This window comes from Salvelinus namaycush, chromosome 26 (assembly GCF_016432855.1).
Source record: "Salvelinus namaycush isolate Seneca chromosome 26, SaNama_1.0, whole genome shotgun sequence".
Lineage (NCBI taxonomy): Eukaryota > Metazoa > Chordata > Actinopteri > Salmoniformes > Salmonidae > Salvelinus > Salvelinus namaycush.
The window spans coordinates 4,021,684-4,034,682 of record NC_052332.1 but is presented as its reverse complement, the minus strand read 5'-3'; the positions used below and the strand labels follow the sequence as shown (position 1 = coordinate 4,034,682).

General features: G+C 44.0%; 1 protein-coding gene across 1 annotated transcript in view; it reads left to right on the top strand.

Annotated features, from left to right (window-relative positions):
- LOC120021788 (GTPase-activating Rap/Ran-GAP domain-like protein 3) overlaps positions 1-6,365 on the top strand; it is a 55,962-nt gene extending 49,597 nt beyond the window's left edge. Inside the window, exons 27-28 of the mRNA XM_038965639.1 lie at positions 3,185-3,305; positions 4,299-6,365. Coding sequence (XP_038821567.1) covers positions 3,185-3,305; positions 4,299-4,464 — 287 coding nt within the window. The 3' untranslated portion in view covers positions 4,465-6,365. The remainder of the gene's footprint in view (positions 1-3,184; positions 3,306-4,298) is intronic.
- Positions 6,366-12,999: the final 6,634 nt, after the last annotated feature.

Sequence of the window (12,999 nt, the reverse complement as noted above, 5' to 3'; positions counted from 1 at the left end):
CTAACCAACAGTGCAATTTTGAAGTAAAACATAGGTATTAGGTGAACAATAGATGATAAGTTAGGAAATAGAAAACAACAGTAAAAAGACAGTGAATAATAACAGTAGCGAGGCTATATACAGGCACTGGTTAGTCAGGCTAATTGAGGTAGTATGTACATGTAGGGTTGGTGACTATGAATATATGATAAACAGAGAGTAGCAGTAGCGTAAAAGAGGGGTGGGCGAGTGGTGGGTGGCGGGACATAATGCAGATAGTCCAGCTAGCCAATGTGCGGGGGCACCGGTTAGTCGTGCTAATTGAGGTAGTATGTACATGAATGTATAATTAAAGTGACTATGCATATATGATAAACAGAGAGTAGCAGCAGCGTAAAAGAGGGGTTTGGGGGGGACAGTGCAAATCGTCTGGGTAGCCATTTGATTACCTGTTCCAAGACTTGGTGCTCCGGTACCGCTTGCCATGCGGTAGTAGAGAGAACAGTCTATGACTGGGGTGGGTGGAGTCTTTGACAATTTTTTGGGCCTTCCTCTGACACGGCCTGGTGTAGAGGTCCTGGATGGCAGGCAGCTTAGCCCCAGTGATGTACTGGGCCGTACGCACTTCCCTCTGTAGTGCCTTGCGGTCGGAGGTCGAGCAGTTGCCATACCAGGCAGTGTTGCAACCAGTCAGGATGCTCTCGATGTTGCAGCTGTAGAACCTTTTGAGGATCTGAGGACCCATGCCAAATCTTTTTAGTGTCCTGAGGGGGAATAGGCTTTGTCGTGCCCTCTTTACGACTGTCTTGGTGTGTTTGGACCATTGTAGTTTGTGGTGATGTGGACACCAAGGAACTTGAAGCTCTCAACCTGCTCCACTACAGCCCTGTCGATGAGAATGGGGGCGTGCTCGGTCCTCCTTTTCCTGTAGTCCACAATCATTTTCTAAGTCTTGTTTACATTGAGGGATAGGTTGTTATTAGGGCACCACCTGGCCAGGTCTCTGACCTCCTCCCTATAGGCTGTCTCGTCGTTGTCGGTGATCAGGCCTACCACTGTTGTGTCGTCTTGCAAACTGAATGATGTTGTTGGAGTCGTAACTGGCCACGCAGTCGTGCGTGAACAGGGAGTACAGGAGGGGACTTTGCACACACCCCTGAGGGGCTCCAGTGTTGAGGATGAGCATGGCAGATGTGTTGCTACCTACCCTCACCACCTGGGGGCGGCCCGTCAGGAAGTCCAGGAACCAGTTGCAGAGGGAGGTGTTTAGTCCTAGAAACCTTAGCTTAGTGATGAGCTTTGAGGGTACTATGGTGTTGAACGCTGAGCTGTAGTCAATGAATAGCATTCTCACGTAGGTGTTCCTTTAGTCCAGGTGGGAAAGGGCAGTGTGGAGTGCAATAGAGATTGCATCATCTGTGGATCTGTTTGGGCGATATGCAAATTGGAGTGGGTCTAGGGTTTCTGGAATAATGATGTTAATGTGAGCCCTTACCAGCCTTTCAAAGCACTTCATGGCTACGGACGTGAGTGCTACGGGTCTGTAGTCATTTAGGCAGGTTGCCTTAGTGTGCTTGGGCACAGGGACTACGGTGGTCTGCTTGAAACATGTTGGTATTACAAACTCAATCACGGACATGTTGAAAATGTCAGTGAAGACACCTGCCAGTTGGTCAGCACATGCCCGGAGCACACGTCCTGGTAATCCGTCTGGCCCCTCGGCCTTGTGAATATTGACCTGCTTAACGTTCTTACTCACGTCGGCTACGGAGAGCGTGATCACACAGTTGTCCGGAACAGCTGATGCTCTCATGCATGCCTCAGTGTTGCTTGCCTCGAAGCGAGCATAGAAGTGATTTAGCTCGTCTGGTAGGCTCGTGTCACTGGGCAGCTCGCGGCTGTGCTTCCCTTTGTAGTCTGTAATAGTTTGCACGCCCTACCACATAAGACGAGCGTCGGAGCCGGTGTAGTATGATTCAATCTTAGCCCTGTATTGGCGCTTTGCCTGTTTGATGGTTCGTCAGAGGACATAGCAGGATTTCTTATAAGCTTCCGGGTTAGAGTCCCGTACTTTGAAAGTGGCAGCTCTACCCTTTAGCTCAGTGCGAATGTTGCCTGTAATCCATGGCTTCTGGTTGGAGTATGTACGTACAGTCACTGTGGGGACGATGTCCTCGATGCACTTATTGTGGTGTATTCCTCAATGCAATCGGAAGAATCCTGGGAACATGTTCCAGTCTGTGATAGCAAAACAGTCCTGTAGTTTAGCATCTACTTCTTCTGACCACTTTTTTATAAACCGAGTCACTGGTGCTTTCTGCTTTAATTTTTGTTTGTAAGCAGGAATCAGGAGGATAGAATTGTGGTCAGATTTTACCAAATGGAGGGAGAGCTTTGTACGTGTCTCTGTGTGTGGAGTACAGTTGATCTAGAATGTTTTTTTCCCATCTGGATGCGCATTTAACATGTTGATAGAAATTAGGTAAAACTGATTTAAGTTTCCCTGCATTAAAGTCTCCGACCGCTAGGAGTGCCGCCTCTGGGTGAGCGGTTTCCTGTTTGCTTATTTCCTTATACAGCTGACTGAGTGCAGTCTTAGTGCAAGCGTGCGTCTGTGGTGGTAAATAAACAGACACGAAAAGTATAGATGAGAACTCTTGGCAAATAGTGTGGTCTACAGTTTATCATAAGATACTCTACTTCAGGCGAGCAAAATCTAGAGACTTCCTTAGATTTCGTGCACCAGCTGCTGTTTACAAATATGCACAGACCGCACCCCTCGTCTTATCGGAGTGTGCTGTTCTATCTAGCCGATGCAGCGTATATCCTGCTAGCTGAATATCCATGTCATCATTCAGCCATGATTCCGTGAAACATAAGATGTTACAGTTTTTGATGTCATAGCTTTTACCTGGATTCACCTGTTCAGTCTATGTCATGGAAAGAGCAGGTGTCCTTAATGTTTTGTACACTCAGTGTATTTAGTATACGTTTCCCTCATGGGAATTAAACCTTCAACCCTGGTGTTGCCAGCACCATAACCTGTTCTAACCCACTGGAACCATCTCAGCATTGGAACCACAGTGATTGTAATGCTATATACTCCTTCAAAGTGGTTTAGTGAATGTCTGTGTTATGGTCGGTTCTTACTGAGCAGTTATGGTTAATATTCCTTACTGAATGGTCTTCTGTGTCTCATGCTCAGGCCTAACCGAGGAGCCGAGCAGTAAGTCCGACAGCAGCACTGTCAAACAGAGGAAGACGAGTAAGAAGACCACTGAGGAAGAGCCAAAGGCACGAGCACTGACCTCCACTTGCAGTGACAGGTGAGTGACCCATATCTTCGTCAGCAACTCATTACCCTAGATAGTGGCAGTAATTAGAATGTTAAGTCGTATACAGTGGCAAGAAAATGTATGTGAACCCTTTGGATTACCTGGATTTCTACGTAAATTGGTCATAACATGTGATCTGATCTTCATCTAAGTCACAACAATAGACAAAGTGTGCTTTAACTAATAACACACACATTCTTGTATTTCCTGTCTATATTGAATACGTAATTTAAACATTCACAGTGTAGGTTGGGAAAAGTATGCGAACCCCTAGGCTAATGATTTCTCCAAAAGCTAATTGGAGTCAGGAGTCGGCTAACCTGGAGTCCAATCAATGAGATGAGATTGGAGATATTGGTTATAGCTGCACTGCCCTATAAAAAAAACTCACAAAATGTGAGTTCGCTATTCACAAGAAGCATTTCCTGATGTGGCCCATGTCTCGATTTAAGAATTGTTGACTTGCATAAACCTGGAAAAGGTTACAAAAATATGTCTAAAAGCCAGTTCCACAGTAAGACAAATTGTCTATAAATGGAGAAAGTTCAGCACTGTTGCTACTCTGCCTAGGAGTGGCCATCCTGCATGTTTAATCAGCTTCTTGATATGCCACACCAGTCAGGTGGATGGATTAACTCAGCAAAGGAGAAATGCTCAATAAGAGGGATGTGTAAAAAAAAATGTGTGCACAAAATTTGAGAAATAAGCTTTTTGTGCATATGGAACATTTCTGGGATCTTTTATTTCAGCTCATGAAACATGGGACCAACACTTTACATGTTGAGGTTTTTTTTTCAGTGTATATATTTTTTAAAGGTATATTTGCTAACGTGAAAAAAGCACTCATAACTAGGAGTTTCTAATTCATGTGAACGGAAGATTTGCGTACAAATTCGTGTCTCATGCGGTTATTGCAAGTGATATGAGGGTAAAATGTTATGAGGTAATGATTCAATCTGATGGGCATGCTCTGTGTCCAATCAGGATGGGCTCAAAGTCGGCCGACACGGACTCAGACGTCCAACGGCACTGCTCGTTCAGCTCGGATGCAGAGCAAGAGAAAGCAGTGCTCCCAGAGGAGAGCCCGCCATTGGCCAGCCCCTTCAATCTCGCCACATCCTTCGATGATGATGTCCTGGACCTAAAGTGATGACAATCCCATCATGCACTTCTCCTCCTCATCCCCCTCTCTTTTCTCCTCCTTCGATCATTTTGTTTTGGTTGGGTTTTTTGTTGGTTGATTTCTTGTTTTTGTTTTATCTCCTTTGTCTGGGTCTTCATCCTCAGACATGGTGGGTAGGAGGAGTAATAGTGTGTGTGTGTGTGCGCGTGTTTCATAAGCAGTCGGTCCCCGCAGTCAGTATGTGTGTCTGTGTGTTGCACCCAAAGAAAACGAGGTCATTTGAGGTGGTGTGGTTTGTTCAGAGTACAGATGTCATTATACGGCGACGGGTTTCTTCTATAAACGAAAACTGAATGTAAATCTACGCACCGAGGCACGACAAAAAATCGTTTCGAAACTGCACCCTCGCGAAGTGGCTACGGCTTACCTTTTATTGTATAATCTGTGATTATTTCCAATTACACTTTCAAATGTAGTATAATATATGCATATTTATGTGTACATCTATTTATACATTAAGATGCATACACATTGACAGACATGAATACCTTTATAGATATATTATAGTAGACATTTTATTCACATATTTAGTAAATGTACAATGTTTTATGCTCTCCATGTCTGTCAGTCTTGTTCTATTTCCTTCCCAACTCTGTGTGCAGGTATACAGGACTGGACTAGAGGCAGAGTTTCCCACAAGTGCCATTTCCCCCACATCCTCCACTAAACTACAACTCCCATCAGCCACCAGTCACCTCTCCTCTAATTGTCTGGTGTCTGACAGTAGCAGTCATCATCATGTATCCCTCTGTAGATAACATCCCACAGTGACTCTGTGAGCTAGGTTTAATTAGCATATAGTCAAACACACCTCTAGGGCCTCTAAAAGCACCTACTGTCCTGTCTCTGGCTATCACCTAAGAATCCATGGGGTCTACGTCCTCACAGAATGTACAGTCTCCTATACACAGATCACAATCTTCCCAGACAGTTAGTTTACTGTGGCCCAACACAGTTTAGTCAGGGGCCATATGGCCTGTTAGCGCATCGCCTTTACAGTGGGCCTTTAAAGTCTGTCCACTGTTGGGCCGCTAGTGGCATCGGCTGCCAACAGGACGCCCTCAGCTTATGTGCTTTATAGTGGTATGCAGATTCTTAGCCGCCAGTGGTTCACTTGTTAGTTGGGTTGGAGAATTGATCAAGTGGCCAACTACTTCCATTTAGGAGTGATGTAATGAGGTAACGTAGTCAGCCATAGGGTACATCCCAAATAGCACCCTATTCCCTATTTAGTGCACTGATTTTAACCAAGACCCGTAGAGCTCTGGGTAAAAGTACAGTGCACTATATAGGGAAGAGGCCGCCATCTGGGATGCAGGCAGTGGATGAGAGGCCAGACAGATGGTAGGTACTGTAGCCTACATCAAGAGTCCTTATAGAAGCTATTTGGTAGAAGGAATTATCTCTCTCCAGCTGTTCACTAGGAGCAAGGCATAACTCACCAAGTGCAATGGAACATTACATGAAACACAAGAGTTATGACGCATGTAGAGCGAGTCGGCTGAAACAGCACAGAGGAAGCCATAACACTTAACCTCCTCTGGTACCAGAGATATAGTAACCAAGCCCAATGATTAGGGTGATATCAGCCTATCAGTACACAGGTCAGCGGTCAGACATCAATCAACCAATCAAATGTATTTATAAAGCCCTTTTTACTTCAGCAGATGTCATAAAGTGCTATACAGAAACCCAGCCTAAAACCCCAAACAGCAAGCAATGCAGATGTAGAAGCACGGTGGCTAGGAAAAACTCCCTAGAAAGGCAGGAATCTATGAAGAAGCCTAGAGAGGAACTCTGAGGGGTGGCCAGTCCTCTTCTGGCTGTGCCGGGTGGAGATTATAAGAGTACATGGCAATTTAAGGCCAGATTGTTTTTCAAGATGTTCAAACGTTCATAGATGACCAGCAGGATCAAATAATAAGCAGTGGTTGTAGAGGGTGCAACAGGTCAGCGCCTCAGGAGTAAATGTCAGTTGGCTTTTCATAGCCGAGCATTCAGAGGTCGAAACTGTAGGTGCAGTAGAGAGAGAGTCGAAAACAGCAGGTCCGGGACAAGGTAGCACGTCGAAGATCTCCACCGCAGATCTCCACCGCAGATCTCCACCGCAGATCTCCACCACTCCACATGGGAAATGTGCACTATATGTAGCGTACTTGAGTCAGTCTCACGGTCTCGTGATGAGGTAGCCCTGCCTGCGACTTCAAAATCAATGTCACTCTCGGGCCTAGAGGGTATATCCTATTGGGGTGACGGGCTAAAGGTTTGGACGTTGGTTTCTCCCGTGGAAGACCAGGTTCAGATCCCACCCTGACATACAGGAGGATATTGTCTTGGCAATGTCATCCTGAGCAGTGTTAGGGATGAGACATTGGCTAAAGTACCGTTTTGGCTACGTTGTTATTACTACTCTAGAGGTCAAGGTGATATTGCTGAGAAGTACACGTGTTAGGGAAAGTTATTGGCTGAAGCATGTGTATCCGTTGGGCTACGTGAGTGCCCTCTGGGTGGTCGGCTTGTGACATGGCACCCCTCTTCTGATCTTGCATGAGCCCCCCCCCGTCGCCTTTTTATCTCTCTCCCTCTCTCATTCTCTTCTGTTACTCTCTGTAATTGCCTGTCTCAATGTGGCCTCCTTCAACACTATTACGCAAAACTGGAGGGATGAAAAAAGGGAATAAATAGGGGTACTATTATTGCAATGGAATTGTACTTATTTATGATGCTGGTTCTTACCATGAGTGTGGGTGAATGGGGGTGGGATGTCTGAAGGTCTATAATACAGCTTCTATCACTTTGATCGTTCTCCCTGTTTCTCTCCCCTTTGTTTCCGTTGGCCCTGTTACGTTCACACCGCCCGACTCCTTGATGTTTTCACAGTGGTTTTTGTATCTAAATCAATATTTACTGTTTAGGCTGTTGCTCAACCTCTGTGATATGAAAACGGAAGGAGAAAAAAAAGAAATAAAACACCAAGTGTCTTAAAAATAATGTATCGCCATCGTTTTTAATGCCAAGTACTACTTGTAAATGTGTGCGTTTCAAATGTGGCCTCAAATGAAACTGAACTATTATTATTTGAACAAGTGCTGTAGACCACTGCTGTGAAAGTAGTACATTCTGCTCATTGATATGTAATAAATATTTATGAAATTTGAAAAAAAATTGTTTGTAGTCTTCCTAATAATGGAATTGTTATTTTTGGCGCTGTGATAAAAAAAATAGCTGGAAACCTGATATGTACCAGCCTCTGTAAGGATCTACCTGCTTCAACATCGTAGCCGTCGTACATCGTAGTCAACATCGTAGTCAAATGGCCAAATTTCCCCTTTCGTGGCCTCATGGGTGGAATGTTAATATTTTTCATAATTAATATAAACTTGCAGAGAATCTGGTGTTTCCATGTCAAATGGTTTTGTTATATTTCAGTCTTCTGTGATTTATATAAAGTGTAATATTGGGATGAAACTCATCAGCTGACATGGTACAGGTGTCCTATTTTCTTTAAGCCCGTAACCATTTGTGAGGTGTATATTTGTTTAAGACTACAAAGAAACATTGTGTGACCCTGATTTAGCCCACCGTTGTAAAATGTTACCTTACACTTTGTCCTCTGCCGTAATCCTTTAAAACTTCTGAATTATTATCAAACAATGTCATACTCATATACCAACCTAAAAAGCTGTCTGGCTCTTTTCTCTTGGCCTGTCCCCAGTTGTGGCCCCGATTTGAATGATTCATACACTTCAGTCAAAAGCAATTTTAAAAAACATGCCTCTTGTTTAATAGTGTTCTTGTCATTTATCATTGGCAAATCTCATAATTGGGAGAGAGCATTAAAGAGAATGGAACCTTGAGATTTGAGAAAGTTAACTTAATGTGAGCTGAGCTCCACTGTAATTAATTGTGTATTCATGATTTATACTCCAGTTTCTTTTGCCTCGTGGGGAAGGTTTCTGTGAATAGAAGGATATCATGTACGTGTTTTGTCCACTTTGTGGCGTTGTAGCATTCACAGCAGGGCCAGTAGTCATGAAGTGTCTCGGAGTAGAAGTGGTGATCCGGGATCAGTAAACCCTTCAGAAAACAATGAATGGATACATCTCCTCTCGCATCGTCCAGTTTACGGAGGGAGACAGAAGAGGAGTGGTGAAAGGAAGGATGTTTGGTGTGTGGGAAGATGAATGATGACGAAAAGGGCCTCGCTGCTCAAACAAAACTGTATCGTTTCAGTTTTATTCTCACTCACTAATCTCAATCTGTCACTTCAGTCTTTTTTTTCAACCTCTGTTCCCAGGTAAATTGCCTGGAGACCCACCCTCACCTCCCAATTCTGGCCACCAGTGGTTTGGATCGTGACATTTAATTGTGCCCCCACTGACGAGATCCCCACAGGGTTTGAGGATCCACCTCTCTCGTATGAAGTACTTTACATGTCATTGATACGTCTGTTTTCTCAACTAAATTCGATTTGATTTGTTGATGTTAGCCTACACTCATGTATTTCGGTCTACATCTGCTTTGTGGGTATATTCAATTAAACAAACAAGTTAATGACATGTTCCACAAAAAGAGCAACGTTTTCATATTTCAATCTTAAATATCGCTAGGTTGGTTTTTCACAGGGTGGTCGTTTCATGAAAGAATGAATTAATTATTGTAAATACCTTTTTGCTATTTGTAAGTTCAACATTATTCAATTGTCTGGTGTGTCCTGCATTATATTAAATCACATGTGTAGTACTGAGCAATGCCTATGCCAGAGATAGGAAAAAATAATTATAATAGGACTAATAGCGTCATTTAGTGTAAGACGAGCTCAAAATAAAACGGTGTATCAATTGATTTGCACATGAATTAAGTGTTAATAGCTGCATAGGAACTCACTTTGTGATCTGAAAGGGAAGTTAATGTGCAATTTACACATTTTCTTTCATATTTCAAATCAATCAAATCCATTTTTATTTGTCACATGCTTCGTAACCAACAGGTGTACACTAACAGTGATACTTACTTACGGGCCCTTCCCATCAATGCAGAGAGAAAAATATAGAAAACAATTATAATATAAGGAATAAATACACAATGAGTAACGATTGGCTATATACACACGGTACCAGTACCAAGTCCATGTGCACTTCAAATCGTAGAAAGGTCGATTTTTAACATAGTTGTATTGTTAACAAGTTAGTCAAAAGTAGATTGAGGTAATGTATTCATCTTATTAGCTAAACAAAACTCGTTTTTACCAGTGAAATTGTCACGGAAATCAGCTTTGTTTAAAAAAGCAGAGATGAAAATAACAATTTTTGCTGTAATGATCTCCAAAATTCTCAGCGGTAGTTCATCACACCGTTGATATAGCAACAGATGCTAATCGAATCCCATTGTGATGCAAGGATGGACACATTTTGGCAAGTGCACACTATTTTTGAATGATAGGCCATTTACTCATCATCATCTACATCCTCCCCCTTGGTCAGATCCTTTGCCACTTCAACCTCGACTTCCAGATCAGCACCAAATCCCGCCTCGACCCACATAGAATCCTGCCTCTATGAAATGAAACCCTGGATGCAGCACAACTTCCTCATGCTAAACAGTGACAAAACCCAAACTCTTCCTCATAGGCACCAAAACCACACTCAGCAAAGTTGCCAATCTTACCCTCAGCGTTGATGTCACCATTGTCTCTCCTACCCCCCCACACACTCCAACCTTGGCGTCATCCTGGACTCCACCCTCTCCTTCGAACACCACATCCGACAGACTGTCCGATCCTCGTTCTTCCACCTCCGCAAAGTCAGAAAGTGCCAAAGTCAAGTCCTCCCTCTCCCGTCCTGCCGCTGAAACCCTCATCCATGCGTTCATCACCTCCCGTCTTGACCACTGCTATCCGGCATCAATCCAAGCTCCCTCCTTAAGCTCTAAATGGCTCAGAACTCTGCAGCCTAACTATTCACCCACACTAAGTCCTGGCAGTACATCATCCCTGTCCTCTGTGAATGCACTGTCTCCCCCTACAAAGCCCTTCACCACCTGCCCCCCCTTACCTCTCCAACCTTCTCCCCTACAAACCCACACTCTCACTCCATTCCACCACAGCAGGCCACCTTGCTGTTCCCAAGTCCGAGCTTTAGCGACAAGGCCTTCTACAGGGTTGCTCCAAGGCTCCACCATCACCATCTTTCAGTCCCTTCTAAAGACCCACCTCTTCACCATAGCCTACCCCTAAGACCACACACACACTCTCCAACACTGGGCCCTGTGGATGATGGGGCAGTAGGTAGCCTATCGGTTAAGAGCGTTTGGCAAGTAACTGAAAGGTTGCTGGTTCGAATCTCCAAGCTGATTAGGTGAAAAATCTGTACAGTCGTGGCCAAAAGTTTTGAGTATGACACAAATATAAATGTTCACAAAGTCTGCTGCCTCAGTTTGTATGATAGCAATTTGCATATACTCCAGAATGTTATGAAGAGTGATCAGATGAATTGCAATTAATTGCAAAGTCCCTCTTTGCCATGCAAATGAACTGAATCCCCCAAAAACATTTCCACTGCATTTCAGCCCTGCCACAAAAGGAACAGCTGAAAAACTGGAAGCTTCAAAAGGAGAGTGGTGCTTGGAATCATTGTTCTTCCTCTGTCATCCATGGTTACCTGCAAGGAAACACGTGCCATCATCATTGCTTTGCACAAAAAGGGATTCACAGGCAAGGATATTGCTGCCAGTAAGATTGCACCTAAATCAACCATTTATCAGATCATCAAGAACTTCAAGGAGTGCGGTTCAATTGTTGTGAAGAAGGCTTCAGGACGCCCAAGAAAGTCCAGCAAGCGCCAGGACTGTCTCCTAAAGTTGATTCAGCTGTGGGATCGGGGCACCACCAGTACAGACCTGCTGTTCAGGAATGGCAGCAGGCAGGTGTGAGTGCATCTGCACGCACAGTGACGCAAAGACTTTTGGAGGATGGCCTGGTGTCAAGTGCAGCAAACCTTTATCCCATTGAGAACTTGGTCAATCCTCAAGAGGCGGGTGGACAAACACAAACCCACAAATTCTGATTATGCAAGAATGGGTTCCATCAGTCAGGATGTGGCCCAGAAGTTAATTGACAGCATGCCAGTGCGGATTGCAGAGGTCTTGAAAAAGAAGGGTCAACACTGCAAATATTGACTCTTTGCATCAGCTTCATGTAATTGTCAATAAAAGCCTTTGACACTTATGAAATGCTTGTAATTATACTTCATTATTCCATAGTGACATCTGACAAAAATATCTAAAGACACTGAAGCAGCAAACTTTGTGGAAATTAATATTTGTGTCATTCTCAAAACTTTTGGCCATGACTGTACATGTTCCCTTGAGTCGCTCTGGATAAAAGTGCCTGCTAAATGACTCAAATGTTTTAAAAAATTGCCACTACAGGATACTCATCTTAATCTAATGTCAAAGGTAATGCATCGCTGTACGAATATTGTCGTTATAGAAAAGCCATTACATGGAGATGAGCCCTGGGCAGGGGAGTGGGGCTCCCTGGCCCTGTGAGCTGCTCTATGCAGCAGACCCTTACCATAACTTACCAAAAACTGCTCAAAATATGTTTGAAATTTGTGGCCCAGAAACGGTGTCTCCAGTCATGGCGAACGAGCGGCATGTTGGATAGTGCCGAAAACATGACAATGCAACATGCAAAACTGCTCAAAAATATGGACATATCCAAATATCATGTTTTCGGCCTTGTCAACCTTGCCGCTCGTTCGACATGACTGGAGACACCGTTTCGGGGTCACGAATTTCAAACATATTTTTGAGCAGTTTTTCATGGACATGGACGATAATCATGTGTTCGGCACTCTACACCAAGCCGCTCGTTCAGCATGACGGGGAGACACCTTTAATGGGTCATGAGTTTGAAGCAGTTTTTCATGGACATTCCCGAAAATCATATTTTTGGCCTTATCCACCACGCCTCTCGTTCGGCATGATGGGAGTCACCGTTTCTGGATGACGAATTTGAAACATATTTTTGAGCAGTTTTCATGGACGATAATCATGTATTCGGCCCTCTCCACCGTGCCGCTCGTTCAGCATTACTGGAGACACCATTTACGGTCAAGAGTTTGAAACTGTTTTTCATGTAAATGGATGAAAATCATGTTTGTTTTCGGCCCTCTCCACCACGTTGCTCGCTCAACATGACTGGAAACACCATTTCGGGGTCACGAATATGAAACATATTTTTGAGCAGTTTTTCACAAGGACATGGCCGAAAATCATGTTTTCGGCACCCTACACCACGCCGCTCGTTCGGCATGACTGGGGACACTGTTTCTTGGTCACAAATTTGAAACATATTTTTGAGCAGTTTGTCATGGACATGGCCGAAAAACATGTGTTTGGCCCTCTCCAACATATCGCTCGTTGTGCATGACTGGAGACACCTTTATCGTCACGAGTTTGAAGCAGTTTTGTCATGGACATGGCCGAAAATCATGTTTT